Genomic DNA, 20928 nt, shown 5'->3' on the forward strand with positions numbered 1-20928 from the left:
CCCCCCCCCTGCCCTGCGTAATACAATCTCGGACACAGCAAGCAAGCAAATGGCAGAAAAGAGGGCAAAACTTTGGACAATTTATCGACCAACAGCGGGGCCTTACCTTGCGCAGGTAGCGCGAAATTTTATCGCCATGCTCCCAGGGGGTCACCCAGCCCTTGGAGGTGTTGCAGTCGAGTGTGCGGGTCCCGTTGGTGGGCAGGTTGAACGGTTGGCCCCGGTTGCGCATGGTGTACGCCCGGAACTGGTCCGGCTTCTTGCGCATGATCTTGGCGAACGCTTCCACCAGCACGAACACCGCGTCGTACATGAGGGCGGCCTGGGCCGAGATCAGCTCCTTCCCGGCGCCCTGCGACGTGGTCGGATCGAGCCGCTTCCACCCGTCCAGGAACTCCTTCACGTACTTCTTACTCGTGTCGACGATCCGGAAGCCGGTGATGTTGATGGCCCCATACTCGATAACTTCACTTTCCCACCGATCATCCATCACCTTGATGGTGTTTCCGATTTTGGGTCCGCAGTTCAAAGGTCGGCCAGTTGAGCAGGATACGACCGGGAGAGAGAGAGAAACAGAAAGCACAGATTGTTAGTGATTGATCAGCCAGAACAGCCGAGCGAAATGCTGAAAAATGATAACTCAAAAACACGCGCCGTGCTAAGTGGTGTGTGGTTGATTGCGAGACGTTACCCCTGGCAACCCCGTTCACTGAGTAGGCCCACGAGCGACACAGAGTAGAGAGTAACATTTAAAGCCCCGTTTTTTTGCGGTGAAGGAATGAAACGTTCAAAACATTCCCAAAAAAGCCGCCGATGAGTCTCTCTCTCTCTGTGTGGCCCTGTTGCTCGAAGGTTGATGTTTTCAATTTGGGAAATACCCAATTCGCCGAATTCCAGATGGTTAGTGGGCAGGCGGCGACCCTTGTGATGGTGGGGCGACCTGCTTCTTCGACAGCCCGAGAGGTCCCGACATAAAGCATACTTGTACCAACGTACCACCCAATACCGGAATATGATCAATACGTGTGTGGTGCTTCGTTCTAACGATGGTCCAGCTTCAATCACTTGGCACGGCAGAAAAAGGAAGAAAATCTCGGAAAAGCGGAGCATTTTCAGCCCCGGTGACTAGCCATCCGATGTATTACATCAGCGCCGAGAGCTTTCGGATAAGTTCCGTTACTGGAGATGGGTCTTCCCGGTCCTCCGCGCCGGTCCGCCGACCTACTCAATCACGTTCGGATCGTTGGGCCAGAAGCTGACGGGTGGTGGGTCAGATCGCCGGCCGGTCTCTACCGGCGAGCATCGCAATCATAGTTATGCATAGGAATGCTCCACTTCGCCGACCATGGCCCATTCCGGGGAACGTGTGCATACAACGCTCTGGCTGCTTGTGGTGGTGTGTGTTTTGTATGGCCAAAGATAATAGATAGAGCAAACTTCGGATGTGACTTGCTAAATATGAAGCATCCGCTGGGTGATGCGTCCTGTGGTAGTAGCTCCCGTCAGCTCCCGAGTCGCCAGGACACCCGAACCGACGGGTGCCCGCTGTGAGCTCGGTGGGGGTGAAGCCAGTCTATTTATGTTAAATCATATCTATTGACTAGTGGCCGTATCAGCATCTCCTCGCACCGATCCCCGACACACTTCCCGGATCGGTATTAAATTGGTGTAAGCGACCTCCTGCGTCGGGACGGGGGGCGCCCCTTGGTTGCCTAGCATTTCCGACGAACGTGCGCGCACCGGCCATCGGCTGCTTCCGGATCCGGGATGAACGCGGGACCCAGCCTGAACCTGGCCCTTGGTGGCCATGGGAATGGGCTCGCTCGTGTCGAGGTCGGTTGAAATACGATATTCCAATCAGTTCGGCCATCACCGACGGTGGCCAGTTTGGGTGAGGGGGGGTTGTTTGGGGTGTTCGTGCTGTCGACGAATCGATGGCCCGGCCAAAGTGTTTCGGGGGCCAAACTCGGGCGGTGAAACGATAAAAAGCGAGGAGCCGTAAAAGTTAGATAAGATGGTAAGTGATAAATGGAATAAGCATACAAGATAAACGGTACATGATCAACGAGACGGGTCGGTCGGCCGAAGGTTGTTACTAATGGTCGTTTCGGTAACGGTTTACGGGTAACGGGCACCGCCCGCCCGCCCGCTGATGTATCGATGTCCCGGGGAACCGATCCGGCGAAAAATAGTACCACCGAATGGCGACCCGGCTGGCTCGTAGGGCGCCGTTCGGAGCCATTTTCTTTTGCGCTGCTTTCATTTTGATTTTGTTTATAGAAGTTTTTGGGTGCACGCGAGGCACAGGAGGCGCCAGGGGCCCAATGGTTCCGCGGGAGAGCGGCGATGGCCTTCGTTTAAAGGTACGAAATGTAATCTCCCGATGGAGGCTTCCGGAGCAGTTAGCAAACGGATATTACGGATGCTAACGCGCGGGAAGCAAAGACTCCAAAGGTCGGCCTCAAACTCGGGGCCGGAGAGCCCCGTCGTCCGGATATATCCGGCACCACACAGCATAATAGAGTGATTTCGTAAGCTAAAAAAGAACCGGAAAAGCAACTAGAAAACATTGCCAAAGTGAAACATAAAACTTCCCCGGAAGGCTTCCCCGTTTTCCGTTCTTTTACTGCAATGGCCGGAAACGTGGCTCGTAAATATGTTGTGGCAATCTGCATACGCCCATACGGTGTGCTATCGTAACAAGAGTATGCTGGAATAATCCATCAACCATTTTCTAGATTGTTCGCTAAACAATTGACGACCAATGTCATACCATCGTCGTTGTTAAATGCAGTACAAGCTGGCAAAGCTTGTAACAATCACCACGTAACTGGACCATTTTCGAAATGTTTAACTCCGTAGTTAAACCAAATAGTTTGTGTTAGCCAAAAAGCATCTGAACCGTCATGCGATATAAACGGTATTATTTTTGGAATGTTGTAAAGCTTAGCTTTAAACTAGATTTTTATCTTTATTTCCTTTCTTACCGAACAGTAATCGGATAAGGTTTCATGTTTAATGGTCCCGAAATCGCTCCCTATTTACTTTAGCAAAAACCTTTTATATCGTAACTCATAACAAAGTCTCCAACCGTTGGAGCAAGACCACTACTTTGACTAGTACTTTGATGTCCAGAGGTGTTGACAGCCTTTGGCATAGGCTGCTGATGAACAGCGTAACACAAGAGCTGAAAAGTCTCGGCCCGAATAAGGAGATGGCACTAGACATACTGCATTCAGCGCTTTTTCATTACTAACATAACTAACAACCTTCAAAAAACGCCTTTAAAGTTGCTTTTGTTATTTAAAACAAACACGAAATTAACAACTTCGTGTTTAAATTTTACACTGCCTCTTGATGGGATAAAATACCCCAACGCAACGCAAAGGCTTGAAAAAATCTACAAATTTGAATTATCGAAAAATGAATTTGCGTGAGTTAACTGACATTATAAAGATATGAAAAGAACGTGTTGGCTTTATGTTACATGAGCATTTGACTACATGAGAAAGCTCTGTTCAAATTGAGTGCGACCTGGACAGACGAAAAGTTTGACAATGAAGAAATGGCATTGCACGATCAGGATGCATGTCAGATCCAAAAAGAGCTTTCGAATAAGTTCGGATAAATGTTAGGAGTTGCCCGCACGACATTTTCCAAACGCCTGAGTGCCATGGAAATGATTAGAAAAATGTCTTATTGGCTTCCACTTTGAAAGAAAAGAAACCATTTGCGAATTACTGCTTGTATCGCAGAGAAGATAGAGCTTCCTGTACCGAATCGTCACTGATGACGAAATTATTGATAGAGAATTCCATCGACAACAATTAATGCGTTTAAGCAAACTTAGAACGAGCAGAAAGGGATAAAAGGCAGAATTAACTGATTTTTCACAACGCTCGATCACACATTGCACATCGTTTTGTTGCTGTATTTGGGCAACAATTGTCGAATAAAAACCACAAAAATTAATTCAAATATAAAAATATCAAAAATATCAAATCAGAAACCGCTCTCACCCAATCACCTACTCTCTCTTCTACGACCTACCGTTGCTCTCACCTGCGGTGATCGCACCATCACCCTTACATATATTATGATTAAAATTTATTATTCTTAACATTATTTATACCACCGTTTTCAATATACCTATTTATACCAGACCAGTCACAATGACTGGTCATGTGAAAAATTGCTTATTATGACTTCAAGTGTTTATTCACTCTATAGAAATGATAAAACAAGTTTAGTACTGATAATTGTAAACGATAAATGGATTTGTATATATTTTTATATAACAACACACTTAATTTTTATCACTTTGTTGGATAATTTATATATTAGTGTGTATGTGTACCGCATTTTCTCCAAAACTACTGAACCAATCCGCGTGAAATTTTGCACAGCGTAGTTTTGTGACCCCGGATTGCGAATAGAAAAGTTTGACCCTCCCACACCTCCGGATAGAGGGGGCTCCCATACAAACGTAACGTAACGTAACGTCTCATACGTAACGCCCCATACAAACGTTTTCGAGCAAATCGAACCAAATGCGGCAGGCGGGGGTTTTAGGGGTGGGGAAATGTTCTGGTGAATGTTTGAAACCCCTCCCCTCTTTACAAAGGGGGGCTTCCATACAAAATCTGGGTGAATCTCAGAAAAATTCGTACAGTTTTCAAGTTGTTTGAGCTAAACCCACTTGGTGCGAATTTTGACATGTATTTGGTTCCATTATAAAATGATACAGTTTCAGGTAATTTCTTAGAAGCTTTATCAATTTTTACATGCTTATGTCTTGTACTTAGTATAAGCACTTTCTTTTTTGGTTTGCTCTTATAAGCAGTGTATAACAACATTGAGAAACGTGCCATGCTGTCTTTTTACAGTTTGCAACTTTTCGGCAGTTCCCCTTTTTTTGCGCGTATAGTTCCAACCAAAGAAGTATTTTCAGATCTTAGCCCTATTGCCAAAGGAATACTTGTAAAGAAATTATCGGTTGTTACAGTTCTTCCCTTCATGGTATACGGTTCAAGAAGTTTCATTACCACAAATTCGCTTAGGAGCGTTGAGGCACTTCGAGCCTCATCTTTTCCTAAATGCGGAAAACCATACCAAACCACGGTAATATAAGCTCCCGGTTTGAAGCAGTTTTGACTATTTTGAAAAAAAATTTCTCAAACTGTTAACTAAAGCGAATCCGAATTTTTTTACTAACATATATAAAAAGAAATTATTTATGAAATGTATTCTTTACTTGGAGCTATTAAAAGTCATGACATCATTTCGGGGAAAACAAATTATATGTACTGGAAATTTGCAATTCAAACTGCCCGACCAATCAAAAAGACTGGTGTGGTATATCTAGTGTTAAATATACTAGCAGGTCCCGGCGAGCTTCGACACGCCTCATTTCATTCTCATTTCTCGACTATCCGGCGTTTCAGAGGATCGGACTTCCAGATGACGTCCGATCGCCTTCCTTTCCCGCTTCTCGTTGGATACATGTCAAAACTCGCACCAGCTGGATTCGGCTCAAATTGCTTGAAAATTATCCGAGTTTAACTGAAACGAACTTAGATTTTGTATGGAAGCCCCCCTTTGTAAAGAGGGGAGGGGTTTCAAACATTCACCAGAGCATTCCCCCACCTCTAAACCCCCGCCTACCGAATTTGCTTCGATTTGCTCGAAAACGTTGGAATGGGACGTTACGTATGAGACGTTACATATGGGACGTTACGTTACGTTGCGTTTGTATGGGAGCCCATAGTTTCGGAAAGCCTGAACGCGAACTTTTTCTCTCACGCCCAGCCCAGCAGAACGTTCTCGGTTTGAGACCTGCCCCGAACGGGGCACCGGGCGCCTCCATCAAAACTGTGATGCCCCCTGAGGTATCCCGTTAATTGTGCCGTCGCCCGTGCAGCTCTTCACCGTAATGCACTATTTGCCACACACTAACGGTCGTTTCGGTACGAGGCGCCGTGTCGTGGTGCGCGGCGGCAGCAGCTGAAGAACCTATGCTTTAATGTGGTTTCCAAAGCCCTCCGGTGCACTGGGGTAAGCTTTCAATTTGCTCGAATTTGTCAAGCGGAAGGTGGCTCCGGTCGGCGGTGCGCCCTCTCCCAACGGGACGCCGCCGAGGGTTAGTCAACATGATCGCGCAGCAACCGGAAAGCATTGCGTGACATTGCCTGTTGTGACTCCTGTTTGGAGCGTCTCAGCAGCCGCAGCCGTCCCTTGGCGACCCAACCAGTAATTGTGCTGTGCAACATGGCGCACGCCTCCTGCGATGGCTTCCCTGTGCACCGGTGTGTGCGTTTGTGGGGTGGAAACCTCAACCATGAACGTTATTTCAAGCGACAAAACGAATTTCTTCCATTCGAGCGATCGCCTTACGCGCCTTCGTTGTCAGAAGTGAACCACACGAATTCCCGGTTCGGATGCCAACAGTAACAATGCTTCCTTGGGAGGGACTGTGTGAGGTTCGTGCGGTATGTTATGTATGAAGCAATTAGCAGCATTCCTGCACCGGAGGCGATTCAGGGCGGTCGAAGCGAAGCCTTATCAGAAAGGAGCAGTGGCCAAGCATCAACGCCCCGGGCTAGCCGGCCCGAACTTGGCTTGACTGATGGTTATGCTGCTTGTTAGCCCCCTTCACCCTTCCGAGCAGCCCACCATCGGCTTGCGTAGGCAACGACTGCAGCAGCTGTTGCAGACGCAACGACCGGTGCGACCACAGCAACAGCAACAACAACAACAGCCGTCAACGTCTTGGCCACATCCGGTCGACGTTTTCGATCGAACCACGCTCCGCTCCCCGACACGGCAATGATTGCGAACACGTTGCGTTTCGGTCGCCTGGCGACCGCAGCCGCCTGCTGCGTGTGCGCGCGCTTCCTCACCAACCCGTGCTGCGGTGAGAGCCCACAAACTCCGACCATAACACGAATCAATTGCGGTACACAAGTCCGGGCCACGGGCCACGGGATCAGATGGCAACCGAATTGGGATCAGATGGCAACCGAACGCTTGGAACGCTTGGCACGCGGCCCACTCACTTACCCGCTGCTTCCCACGTTAACCTCCGGAACCGTCCGGGACCTATTCCCTGTCGCTTTTTGCAGTGGAATGCAAATAGACATTTCGGCAGAGTGGAGTAAAATACAATTTGTTTCATCTTCCTGACCTGGCCCTGGTCACTGCTACCCCTTTGTTTTCAATCCTTACCGGGCCAAAGCAAGGGTGTCCTAGAGAAGGAAGTTTGCCTCAGACCTCTGATACAGAGGATGTACCACGCACACGCACGCACTTTGAAGGATGCTTTCACCGAACAAATGCTCGGCCGCGGCGTCGGCCGGAAGTAATTGGGTACCTCCTTCGGAGCCAACCTTCGGACTTGGAGACGGTGGAAAATGCGGACCCCTTGTTATCCTGGGCAAATGTTGGTCCGATCCTGACTTCTTTACATATTCAATCTGCTGTCCCAATTGACCGCGCGGCCATCCGTCTCATGCCGGGCACTTCTCTTGCCGTGTGAAACATGGATTTATTACTTCCAGCATTTTTACTGGAATCAACGCCCGTGTTCTCAGCACAAAGGAGCCAGCATCAATGCTATGCCCCGCCCGGACAACATAAAGCGGACAGTGCCCCTCACTCCCGCCAGAGCGGATTAAGAGGATTTGAGTGCTAATATTGCATGTGTGTGTATTTAGCAGGAATTGAAAGTAATTTGCTAATGAACCAGTCCCTCACACAACGCCACGCCACGTCCCGCCCTGCCCCTGTCCCGTGCATAGCCATGGTCAATAGGCATCGAGGGCCGACGAGGTGTAGAGCCCGAGTTGAGGGGATGAATGTCGGAATTATGTTTCCATCTTGTGGGCACCCGTCCCGGCCGACCAGCAGCGGCCTTTATCTCCCGCCGACTGTCCTTTTCGAGGGGGTGGCGGCAGCGGCGGGGTGGCGACACTCCTGTGAATGAGCAGCCACTGCTTTGCATGCTCCACTTCTGCTGGGAGCTAAAAATAAGTGCCACAAGCTGCTGCTGCTGCTGCTGCTGCACGAGACAGATTGGAACCCCTTCGGCTACGGAAGCCGGGTGCCGGGCATAAGGAGAGCCTCCACCACACCACAGGTTCTCACAGGGTTTTTTCCTTCTTTATTTCTATCGCTGCCTTCAGCCTCCTCCGGTGAAGGTAAAACGTTGACGTACGCTGACGAAGCCGAAGCCAGCAAATCCCGGTCGGTCGGTCGGTTCGCAGGATGCCGTCGAATGGCGCCGAACACGTCGCTTACAGCGTGTTTTCGCTGGCTCATCCTTAGCTGGGTCAGCCGGCCGGCGGCTGCTGACATTCCATGCCGTTTCTTGGGCGCTTCCCGGTGTGTGCGTACTTATCTCTCTCGGCCGGGCTCCCTCGGGAACGGGTGTGGACGGGAAAGAGGCATAAATAAGCCCATTCCAGTGAACCCAATGGGGCGATCCGGGCCCGGCTCGGTGCTGCGCCGTGGGCTGGTACGCCGGGCCCGTAAATTATGATACGCTCTAATTGAAATATTAAATATGAACCGAGCAGCATCCGGTTGGCCCTCTTGCGGTCGGTAGCGCGGTCGTGGGCTCGTATGATCCCCGTACACGTCCATGATTGCGGTGCTCTCAAGTTTTAATGAACACAAGTAGGGACAAAGTCCTGGGGCACCCCGCCGGGACGATGGTATTATACCCTACACCCTGAGCAGCTTCCGCCGGCGAGGTCCTGCGGGAGCTGGTACGGCGGGCGGCACCGCTTCGGGGAAGGACCGGGACCCGGTTTACTTTACGGTCGCACCTCGCACTGGTGTCGGTGCGTACCGGTGTCGGTACACATCGATGCGCTCCGGTTCGTGCTTACTCAGTGACCGTCGCAATCCATCCCGCCCCCGGGAGTGCAGCACAATGGGAAGTGTGTGGCTCCTCCGGCGAGTCCGGCACCTTGAACAATGGCCACTACGGACCTGCGACATGCGCAATTACCGTGGAGTCCGCCAGTGGCCACTAAGACACACGCATACTACTGTGGCCAAAAAGTGACGGGAATTTTGATTTGAATGAATTTTGACGGGAACTCGTTTGTGATTCCCATAGTGTTACAAACAAACGCATAAAGCTAAGGCCAGACGAAGCGTAACGTAATGTTTTTGGCATTTCAGATTAATGCCAAACTACTGCGCCTCTGTCAAAACTTATTTGCTCTAACAAAAAAGCTCTTATTTGCTCTTACAGCAACAAAATCTAAAAAACAAAAAAAAATATTCAGAAATCAATTTACCTCTTCAATTTCTATTTTCCCGCACCAAAAACACGAATGTAAACACGTTTGTCATTTCGGTTTTACATTTTTGCTGCCATACGAAGCGTAAACGATTGGACATTTTTACGCTTCGATTTACGTTTCGTGTGGCACCCCAGTAATGTTCTGACAGCCACAGAAACATCTCCGCGGGAGTGTCAGGCGATGTTCAAAAAAGGAAATATAAGGTCAGCGAGCGGTGACGCCGGGGCAGTTCATTATTTCGAACCAGTAAAGGCAGAAAATAAAGCAAGTAATTTTTAAGTCCTACGTACTGAACGCTTACCTCTAAATTTGAGCCTGATTTGATCCGGTGCAAAACCGCCGTTAATGTTTTTATTTGCAAGTTGGCATCACTGGCACCACCATCTTTGTCAAAGCAAATGTTAAAATACTAAGTAGTGTTTAAGATACGGGTCCTTTTGTAAACGGAGAACGTTAAGCAGTTCCATTCTATTTGGTGTGCGAAATGAATGCATTTCTGCTACCAAAAGGGTGAAAATGTTGCAGAACCCCTTCCACGAGCAAGCACTAGAAAGAACAGGAGTTTGCCGAAATCGTGACGTTTTTGCATCACATTTTCGTGATCGTTTTATGATCATTTCTCCACAAATTCGACGTGATAAAAAATCAGTCATGTTCAATCATGTTTCAATCAATCAATCATGTTTTGAAAACTGCATCCTACAGGAGGTGGGTTTCTGTAAGGGGGATTCAATGAGTTTAGAAGAGTTCTTGATATCCCGTTATTTGTAGGTCACAGTAGCATGTAACGTCACCGTGCGTCATCACGAAAGGGCTCGCTACTAATGAACGGTATGCGTTATGGCAACAACAACCACAACTCCGTGTGGATGCAGCAGGTCAGACTTTCCCCCCTATTACCAAACTCGAATCGAATGAAGTTTTCGTACTCGATTGTCGTACTAGTTTGCCGGGATCACGGTTTTCAATTAGAAAAGCTCCGACTGCTAAATGTGTTAAAATGGGCTAAAAAGCTTAAATGTGAAAGCTTGTCAAGCTCTTTGAGTACGAACTGTCGTTCTGCTGCATTTTTTCTAAACATTGCACACACAGATACAAATACACAGATATCAGTTCAGATGTGCGTGCGATTCTTGCTATTATATTTCTAAAAATTTTAGACGATTTCCGCGTATTACGTTTTCGATAGCGATAGTGATAGTGAAGAAATTGAAAATGCAAAGATTCAGAAAGATTGCGATGTAAATTTTACAAATTGAATTTTTCATCCCAAAAATATATGCTATCTTTGAAAATATCATTATCTTTGCACGGCGCAGCAAAAACAATACAAACTAATTGATAAAATCAAAGACATCTTAACAGAACGGCTCTTTCCGTAGCAAAAAGTTAACGGAAATCCGTTTGTCAAATTCGAGTAACCGATTGAAAACCGTAATGCCGTGAGTACTCGAAAGATCGAGAAAAGTTCATCCAGTTGAAAGCTCCCGTTATGGAAAGTTCGTTCTTTCCGTTACGGAAAGTCGATCGACTGCCGCGATAGCAAAATGAACTCAAATGAACGTTTGAGTGAATTCCGTAAACGAGTTTGAGAATCATAATAGGCTCCCATTCAGGTGTTTAAGCTTAAGTTTTGCGGTCGACTTTCTGATTTTCCACCTCCGCCGATGCCCGGTCCGGGTCTCCCGAGAGTCTTCGAGGGAGTGTTTATGGTCACTGGCCAATCACAACTTCCACGTGTCCATCGCGTTTGTGTGTGTTTGTGATTGGCATGCTCATCGCTGCCACACATAGAGAGACGGTGCGTGGCACCGTTTAATGGGTAATCTTCCGAACGACAAGCCGCTCCAGAGCCACCCCATCGCCGAACGGTGCTTCCGGATCCTTGGGCTTGTGAGCTAGGAGAATGGTGTTTTGTGTTGCAAATTAGCAACATTCGACCAACAACCCACCCTAGCCCAGGCCCCGGGCCAGGGAAAACCCATTACACTCGGTGACGGTGCGCGCCGCTGCTGGTGGTGAGATTGTTGGCCCTCTCTTCGGAAAGCGCAATCAAGATGCCAACTATTGCGCCACAAACAACACCACAACTCGTCGCACACACCTACACGGCCACGTGTGGGCGGCAACTCACATACAAATTTTCCACCGAATGGTTGGCAATTTCATGCAATGTTAAGCAGCGACCCCAAAGTGGTTCCAAGGAGCCGGAGGAAGCCGGCCAGTGGGTGAACCGGTAACCGGAATCACTAACCCCGAACCCCTGACACTTGTGCGCTCCGCCCGGTCGGTCGGATTCTTTTCCCCGGCCCCGGTCCGCTCTAGCTTCTTTTCCCTCCGGTGGTGACGTCATCGGGCGTGAAAATCGGGGGCATTACATTTGATTTTGATGGCATCCAGGGGATGCATATTCGCCGCTCGCTGACTGCTCAAGTGGCATAAAAACCGAGTGAAGCAGCGTCGCCATTGCCAGGGCTTGAAATGGCCGGGCCCGGGCCCAAGATAGAGCAGTTCCAGATTGCCAACCGGACCGGCGTCGACGGCTGTGCGGGGGATTAATTTACTGCTGCACTATAAACGGCAATGGGCCCACCCGGGACCCTCTGGCCCTCTGGCGGACGGTGGCCGGAACTAATCACCGCCTTCCATTATTAATTCCAAATAACAAACCTGTCAGTGGCGCATCGATGTGTCGGGCGCGTCGTACGCGCTTTCCAGGCACTTCCATTCTTATGCAAATGCTGCCCTTCGGGACCAGGCACCCGGGGGCCCCCCTCCGGCATTTCCGGTCGACCATTCCAGGGCGCGAGGGCGGCGAAATGGGGGAAAAAACAGCGAAAGAGGACTTACCAACCCACTCAGCAGATAGTGGTAGGTGCGCTTGCCGAGCGTAATGTCGCGGACGTGGCTGACCACGATGTCCTTGGCCAGCTCGGTGGTGCAGTCGAGCACGATGTGCTTCCGGGACCAGCGGTTCAGCTCCTCGATGGTGCGCAGAAACTCGATCGCGTCACTCACGTTCGCTATCCGCTTCACCGTCTCGACGTGGAAGGTCTCGTTGCCGGGCCGCAGCCCCTGGTAGATCTGCTGCAACCGCAGCAACCCTGGTGGTGGTGGAACAGAAAGAAGAAGAGCGGCCAGCGTAAGCACAAGATGCACAATCAATGCCCACTGCCGGGCTGCGAGATCCCACTTCAACGCCCCGGGCACGCTAAAGGCTGATGCTAATTGACAAGTGTAAAGGTAAAAGTGTCCTCTCCAGGACCGCTCCGTGGGGCTTAGCCGGGCGCGCCCGGGGGCTTACCGGCCGGCCCTCCCGTCGGGGGAACAGTGACAAATGAAAATTGGCATACGTACAGCGGGTAGATTGTATTGAGTTAAGGACCGCCCGCCCGGCGAGGAGGAACACCAGGACCTGCAGGAACCGTGGAGCCCGGAACCGGATGCGCCGCGCAAAGTCGCCCCGAGCGCTTGAAGCGGCACGGCCTTGAAGAGGCAAAAAGAAATCTCGGGCAAAATCCCCGGGACGACCGGCCCGGGTGCGGCTCTCTGTGTGAATGGAGCAGTGCCAGTGTGGCCCTCGGAAGACGGCCGGAGCAGTGGTGGTCCGCTCACGGCGATGGTGTGCCGTTGATTCTGGCTATTATCGCCAAAGCTATTAAGACGGCACCGGGCCGGGCAAGTTACGACCGTTCTCCAAGGCGAGATAAAGACAAAACGCACACACGAAGAGAGGCAGCAAGAGAGAGAGAAAGAGAGCGAGAGAAACCGGGCCAGAAAAGAATCCGTGCCCTCCGGGGGGTCCGGGACCCAGGTCCCAGGTCCCAGGTCGTCGTGCGCTCAAGCGTGTCCTGGGAAGATTTTGTACAGCGCTGAGTAAACTTTGCTCCTACGTGTTTCCACACACTTTCTCGGGCCCGGGGGCCGAGGTTGGCCGGGGAAGCGTCGCGGAAGCATTAGCGTCGTGCGGTGCGGCGGAAAAGAAGAAAAACGCCGGGAAAAGGGGGCCACGGTGGGCGGCCGCGATCGGAAGAAGCCACTAGACGCGGCAGTAAGCAAAGAACGTACTGCGCCACGCCGCCTTCGCCTGCCATTCGCCCGCGTCGCGCCGGTCAAGGGGAGCGGGCGAGCGGTGCACCGAGCGGAAGTAACACAAACACATCCATACGTAATATTAGTGCACGACACAAAATGAAATAAATTAAATTAAATTGAATTAAAAGTTTCCCCACCGGGGCGCGGCGAAGCGAGGGCAAACGGCGTGTAATGTGCGGGTGCACTGTATGTGTGCGGTTGATAATGGGTTTGTGGAGTAAATGAAAATTTGTTGATTTCCGGCTGGCGGCGCACGGCGACGGCCCGCAGGCTCATGCGGGTCCCGGCGACAAACTTTAATCCGTCGCGGCCAACGGGCTTTAAGGTCTTTTGGGCGGGGAGTGGTTCCTCCGAAATGGCCCCGTCCCCGCATGCAGCATGGCGTTGCAGTTGCGACGGGACCTTAATGTCGCGCTTTAAGCACATAAACTCCCCTTTTTGCCGAATTTCCCGATCGGCCCGATTCCCGTGTGATTCCAACGAATGGGTTTTCCAAAATCTCTGTTTTTAACTCTGACTGAGTTTTACTGGTCGGCGTTGTTCCGTAAGTGATACTTGGTGAATTACAGTGGCCAGTGAATCAAAGTGCAATCAAATGAAAGACTTTATGAAATACGAGTTTAATACGTATTTCATCATTTTCATTTTCATTCGAGCTTGATGAAATACGAGCCAAATTTAATAAAAACATCGATCAATCGTGACGTGAAACAAAGTTTATTTGTCGCAATGCATTCTGAATGTACTCGGACAAACGGCGTAGTTTTGTCATGTAGTCTTCAGGAATTATTGTTTGACAGATTGGAAGCTGCTCAGATTTGGCCCCGAGCAAGCTGTACGCACAATTCGATGACCGCACTGTCGTGCAGCGCATACGTCTCGCCAGAGTCAGGTGGGCTGGTCATGTCATAAGAATGGCGGAATACGAACCAGTACGCAAAGTCTCCTTATTTCGTCCAGATGGACGGAGCCTTCAAGATGTGGAGGGATGACTCAAGACGGAACGATGAACAGGTCGTTACTGCAGACCAGGACCGTTCGGCGGTTGTTTCATTGAGCTGTTAAATTGCGTGGCTTCTTCTCTTTTACGCCTAGATTCATTAATGCCCTCATGTTCTCGTTCTCGTTCTTCTTCATAAATGCCCTCAACTTCTCATAACTGTGGTTGAGTCTTACCAGCAATTCATCAGTCCAGAGCACTATTTCTCAGATAAAACTGGGTTCTATGTTTAAAGTCTATGGTAAAATGTCATTCTCTTAGTTGAATTAGCTTGGTCTGGTTTGGAACCTTTTGTAAAACAATTCCAGAATTGCCTGCTTTATGCCGACTACGTCAGATGACGTGCATAGAAGAGACTTGCATACTTGCATGCCTTCTGTTTTCTTACAATATTTGGCAGATAGAAGAAGAGTTGTGAATTAGATTAATTAGAACACATTTGACGTTCTTTATCGGTTGGTTTACAATAATTCAAGGTTTCTGACATCTAACGATGTCTAAAGCACTTCGTAATTTGTCTATTAAAACATAAAGGAAGTCACGTTATTATAACTGATAACTCGACGAACGGTAAACATCGCATAATATCGTTCTTTTAGTAGGAGAATGACCTACTTGTTCCTTTGCGCCATACATTAACAGTAAGCTTGGCGGGGACATCATGCTTCTGTGTATCAATGCTACGAAACATTAATTATATCACAACATCGATCACCATCTCCCATTTGCCATTTGCAACCATTCATGTTGCGCGCAAATTGGCAACAATGAATATTCGATCGACTTTTATTGCTAATATAGTTGGGAAAGTTATGGTTAAAAGAACTTGGGCAAATTGAGGTGAAAATGAATGGTATGGCACTCAGACATCTTTGTTGTGGGAAGGTCTAAGATTAGGAATCCTTTGCTCCATCTCTGCTACCACTATGATATAAATCATCAAATCATAAGCCATGAGAAAAGTCGTGTGAATTTAAACTACTCCGAGGAACACTTTTCGAATCAACTGGAAAACGGTGAGTAAAAGCAATACGTGCTGGATTCCATAAATGCCATAGCTTGGCCCGGCCACAAAATGAGTTTAGTTTGAGGAACAGAAAATAAAATTTTGAAGAACATCTTTGGTAATTATTAACATATCCAGATGATTACGAAATTTTATTATATAATGTACAAAATGCTCAATTGAAAAATGGCTTAGTAAAGCCATCAATAATTGCAAAAACTGAGCGCCACATGTAACATGATGGAGTTTTGGTAAAAGTAATCTGAATATTGTTCTGAATATTGTTTAAGTTGCTCTAAAAAGGTTCAAATTAAAACACAATTAAAACTACACGTACAAATGATATCGCAAAAGAACGAGAGAGCTGTTTTCCACAGCATTGCTTAAACTAACAAGCCGTCACCGTTCTCTAATCGCACAAGTGTCGGTTGGCCCTTTTCCGGTCGTTTGAAGCCCCGAAAGCCTTAAAGTAGATTACTAATTATTTATCTGACGAGGGTTTATCGTGAAAGTGAAAACAAAATAAAACCCACGGCCCGGCCATTAACGATAGGGAAACGAAATCCTTGCGCCCCGCAATAGGTAAACAAATGATTTAAAATATCAATCAGTTTTAGCGACAAAAACCGGTTTCGCAACAATCGCCGCGAGTCAACCCTTCTCGCAGGATGTAATTAAGCGCATATTGATCGGGGAAATGGGAAACTCTCGCTACCGGCGCCGCCGTGTGCCGGTTTGAGGTCGGTTTGTCTATTTTTTGTCCGCCCTTACAACGCGAACGGGCGTAAAGTTTTCGGTAGTAAATTGAAGCCGCGCAAAGATATGCCAAACTTTGGCGTGCCTCTTTTTTCGGTGGTCGGATGGCCTTCGATCTTATGATTGATGAGTTTTCACGGTGACGCAGCACGAAAGTACTTGACACTACGAACTCTTTCGTGCCCGTCCCGAGAGCCTTCGAAAAATGGTGACCTGCTTTTGAAGGTCGGTCGTTGGAGTGACACCAGCACGTCTATTAATAATGAGCCAAATACGAAAACTGAGACGGAAACTGTGGAAGATACTTTACCAGCCAGACCGATGGAAGGTTATTCGAGCGCCACAAAAAACATTACACGCCCAGCTTGTTGTTATTCGATAAATGAAACTCAAAGCTCAAACCTCACCGTGCCAGGGGCTTGTGAAAGAATCCCACACGTTCCTGCCTTTCCGGGCTTCACGCGGCCTTCTCTGTACTGACCACATCCGCAGGCAGCTTCATCGCTGACGCAGTCCGCGACATGAGCACTGAGCCAAAGGACGCGCACCGTTACGTGCCACAAGCGACTCCTTCCCATCAGCGATCAGTGAACCAGCATTTCGTTCCTAGCATTGCAATGCGTGAACACACAATTTAGCTCCGCAGAGGTTCCCCTCAAAAGGACCTTTCCACCAGCTTGCGGAAAAGAGTCTCTTTCTCTCTCACACATCATTCTCTCTCTCTCATTTAAACGATTTGCGGTGTTTTTTGGCGTGGCCTAATCCGACTTTTTCAGCTTTGGCACTTCGTTTAACACCTCGACGCTGGCTGTCGGTACCGCTGAGCTGAGAGGGTCGGTCCGGCGGGAAAGGCCGGACATCATCACCAGCATCGCCAACCCAGCTCTCACCAGCAACTGTACCGACAATAGGGGCCGTGCAGATACACGAATGTTATCAAACTGAGCATCCGCCGCCTCGTCCGGGGGGTGGCTTCCAGGATTTCCACGAAGCGCCCCGACAGCGGCAAGAGACAAACATCCGCAAGAGAAGTAAAACCGGGAACTAGCAAAATGCTGTGGAAAACTTTTTCTTCTCCCTGTCCCCATGTGGCCCTGCCCCTCCCTGGTTTGTCCCGTGTTCAGATTCCCATTGGAAGTAACAAGCGCACCCCCAGCGTGTGCGGAACAACAAGGACATCAAGCCGTTCCGACGTGGAAGGTGAACAGCAGACTGGGCGTGGGCCACCGCGCGGGGGGAGACTGCTCTTGGAAGAATCGGCGCCGGATTTGGGTCAGCGAAAACCAACGGACGAGCGCGGAGAAGAGCTTATTTATTCGCCTGAACGACGACACTCACATACTAATTACATCATGCGAGAGCCGCTAACGATAAGGTCCTTTCTGGACCGGGACAGAAAAGGAGGGCAGGGCAGAGGCTGGACCGTGTGCCCGGGTGGGAGGTGGAGGTGCGAAAAAGTTGCTGGCCGGCAGACGAGCCGGGCCGGTTCGGGCCGAGAACCAGTTCCGGTCCTCGGGTTATCTGGGGAATGCGGTGTCCTTTTCGAACGTCGTCGTCGTCGGCGACGCCCGACGGCCGAATGGCAGGCGTATTATGTTGCAGCCATTTTACCAGTCGGAATGCAGTTGATAGCACTCTGATAGCCCTGCACTGACGCTGCACTTAATGCGCCGGCCGGGGGAAGGGCAGGACAGCATGGCTCACCAGCGCCCGGCAAAGGAAACGGTTTATCTCCGTTCGACCAGCGAGAGGTGGGAAAATGATGAATGGCGAGCGATGAGGCAGGGGAATGTGTTCCCAGTGTTCCCCGAAGTTTCCATTCGGGAACCGGAGATTATGTTGAGAATCTCTGTCTCTAGCCGACTCTCTCTCTCTCTCGCTTGCTCTGCCTCACCGATCGCTGGCAGGAACTCCAGATCCCCGGATCGTGGACACAAAAACGCAACACGCCCTGAGCAGAAGCCGACCGGGAGCTTAGAACATTGGCAAGAAATCCTGCACCCTGTTCCGGTGTCTGCTGGTCTGGGTGTACCCCAGTGCAACACGTACACGCCCGAAAGTTTCAGACCCGCAACGGCGGGAACGATGATCCTCCGGTGACACTGTTGTGTCGGACTGTGTAATGCTCGGGAGGCATATTGTTCGGGCGTGTACGCCAGCATTAGGTACAGTATTTATGTTAAACCGTAATACCACTCCAGCGACACAGCACACCTTACGCCGGGAGAGCGTACAGACCGATTTTTAGGCTAAGGATATAAATCAGCCGTACCACACCATAAGCGAGCGAGGGGAATGGCCCTCTGAATGGCAGATTATGACGCAACGAAGGGGGAGGTAAAGATCTACTTTCGTCCACAAAAGCAACGCCGAACTCTGGCTGCTCCACAGTGTTCATACTAATTCCTGTAAGACTTGGTACAGGGCACCAACTTGGACGCAAATCCTCGGAGGCACACGAAATACCTAAACTCAAACTACAAGTTAGGGTTTCTGTTTTGTTTTCGTTCAATTAGGCCAACCATGATACTCTGCGCAAACTTCTACGGAATCGGAGGAAGTTCCCAGGAGAGAACTACTTTGTTATATGAGAACTTTGTGTTAATTCATGATCGCATTAATTACAATAGATCGCATTATTCACTAAATGTCACTATTTTTTTTATTGAAATATGTGTTGATAGCTACGGTCATTACCCATCAAACGCAGTATAGGTTTTTTTTTATAATGGTGTAAACACCTTTTTAAGCATCTGAAAATGTAAAGTTTTGTTCCTGGTGAAGTGTTTTTGCGGGGAGTAGTTCTTCGTTACTTCAATATGAAGAAAACTGCTATCGAAACCAATCGTATTTTAATTAATGTTTATGATGTACATGGTCTTTCTGAGAGAACGTGTCAGATCTGGTTCTTGTACCGAATCGTCACTGGTGATGAAAAGGGGAGTTTTTACAAGAAGCCTAAATGCAAAAAGGCTTGGGTACAGCCTGGTAAACCAGGTTCATCGCAGCCAAAGCGAAATACTACGCAAAGGTTATGCTCTACATATGGTGGGATATGGAAGATGTGGTGTATGATGAGCTTCTAAAACCTAATGTAATTATGCATCCTGTTGCATAGCTTGCACCGTGAACGATCACCGTACAGTATGCGAGGCTACGTGATCAGTGATCACAGCCCGGTGGTTGCTGCGTCAACGGTTTTCTACTTTCTCGAGGTCGAATCTCGAGGTTTTATTTGAATCTCGAAGCGCTTCACGAGGTTGCGAGAACGTGAAGCATTTTACGAATCCAAGCAACCAAATCAAATACTTGGTTCTGGTTCGTTGTATATCGAATTGTAATCATTTCTAAAGGAATTAATAGTCTGAGTCAAACAATCTTTCAATGTGGAAGATTTTGTCTAACAACTCGTGTCACATTCATCCAGGTTCTTCAAGCTTTCATAATTTAATTCAACCGTCAAACTATGTAATTTAATTAAATTTAACTTCAACTGTACTTGTCTTGAGGGATCTTGAGCCAACAAAACAGAAACTAGTTTGCAAGTTTAGGCGATGTGAAAGAAACAAACTCATATATTTAAATGCGCACTGTTGCTGCTTAAAAATCTTTGGCTCTCTAATGTGATGGCATTTCATGGATTTTGGGCAGTTTTTCATTTTATCATATTTTTCGTTGAGTGCATGCATCAATCTCAACTGTCTATTTTCCAAGATTACTGAATTTTCTAATAACATGCAACGTATCTGATAACTGAAACACCTCAAGTAAAAACTCCTAAGAGACGGTTAAAGCTCCAGCAGACTGACCACAATGTTACGCAAAATGCCCAAAACAGAACGGTCGCCCACAGTCCAGCCGATCTCGGTGTTGTGACTGTCCGTTCAATCGCCGTTACGTCCTTCCGGGACGGCCAAACACGGCCCAAAACTTTAAGCTGGCGCGCCAAGTTCCGTTTTGCCGGCTCTGGGTGGTTTAATGCGGTTATAGCACCACCGAAACCCGTTTGGTCCGTTTTGCAGCCGTTTGTTGACTTTTTCGGTGTCGAAAATGGGAAAACCCGAACCCGAAATGTGATTCGTTATCCTGTGCACCGCTCGCCATGCACACCGACCCATACGCAGACCCCTGGACCTCGACCCGCCTCTGCTCGGTTGCACCATGGGAACCGAAATCTTGTAATCCGTATCTGTTTCCTTCGGATGTGGCGATGTGGAGCCTACTTTTCCTTCTCTTTTTTTTCTCCCATTCGCACGCTCCATCACACGGTGGATGCTGCTGATGTGTGTTGTGTTTGCGATTCGCCCGGAAGTTGGCGAGTTCCCGGGGTTGGAGACGGTCCCCTCCAAATCACTCCCCCCGCTCGGTGGTCTTCGACTGGGTCCCTTTCGCTTTAACGATTTGTTGGTGGAAAACTTTTACTGTCTTCGACCGCCGCTATCGCAATAATATCATTTTCCATCGCCGGGACCGAACCGCCGAGATTAAGCAAATGGTGGGTGGAAAGGAAGCGCCCCTCCCAACGCCCTGACCTTTAACGCCCTCTCCGGACCCTCTCGCTCCGGATCGGAAAAACGGACAGATTATTGCATTGGCGGGAGTGCTCTGGGAACAGAGAATGTCAACATAAAATCAACACCCACCCTCTCCCTCTCGCTCTCTCTCTCTCTCGCTCTCTCGCTCTCTCGCTCTCTCGCTCTCTGTCCTCTGTTTCTCTCTCACACACTCTCTTGCTGGTTTTTCCGGGTATTTCGCGTCGT

General features: G+C 49.0%; 1 protein-coding gene across 1 annotated transcript in view; it reads right to left on the reverse strand.

The window, feature by feature from the left end:
- LOC131206699 (glutamate receptor 1-like) overlaps positions 1-20928 on the reverse strand; it is a 66426-nt gene that overhangs the window by 7901 nt on the left and 37597 nt on the right. The window contains exons 4-5 of the mRNA XM_058199370.1: positions 12162-12415; positions 107-493 (exon numbers count right to left, since the gene is read on the reverse strand). Of these exons, the coding sequence (XP_058055353.1) occupies positions 107-493; positions 12162-12415 (641 nt within the window). The remainder of the gene's footprint in view (positions 1-106; positions 494-12161; positions 12416-20928) is intronic.

The sequence above is a fragment of the Anopheles bellator genome, chromosome 1, assembly GCF_943735745.2.
Source record: "Anopheles bellator chromosome 1, idAnoBellAS_SP24_06.2, whole genome shotgun sequence".
In the NCBI taxonomy this organism is placed as follows: Eukaryota; Metazoa; Arthropoda; class Insecta; order Diptera; family Culicidae; genus Anopheles; species Anopheles bellator.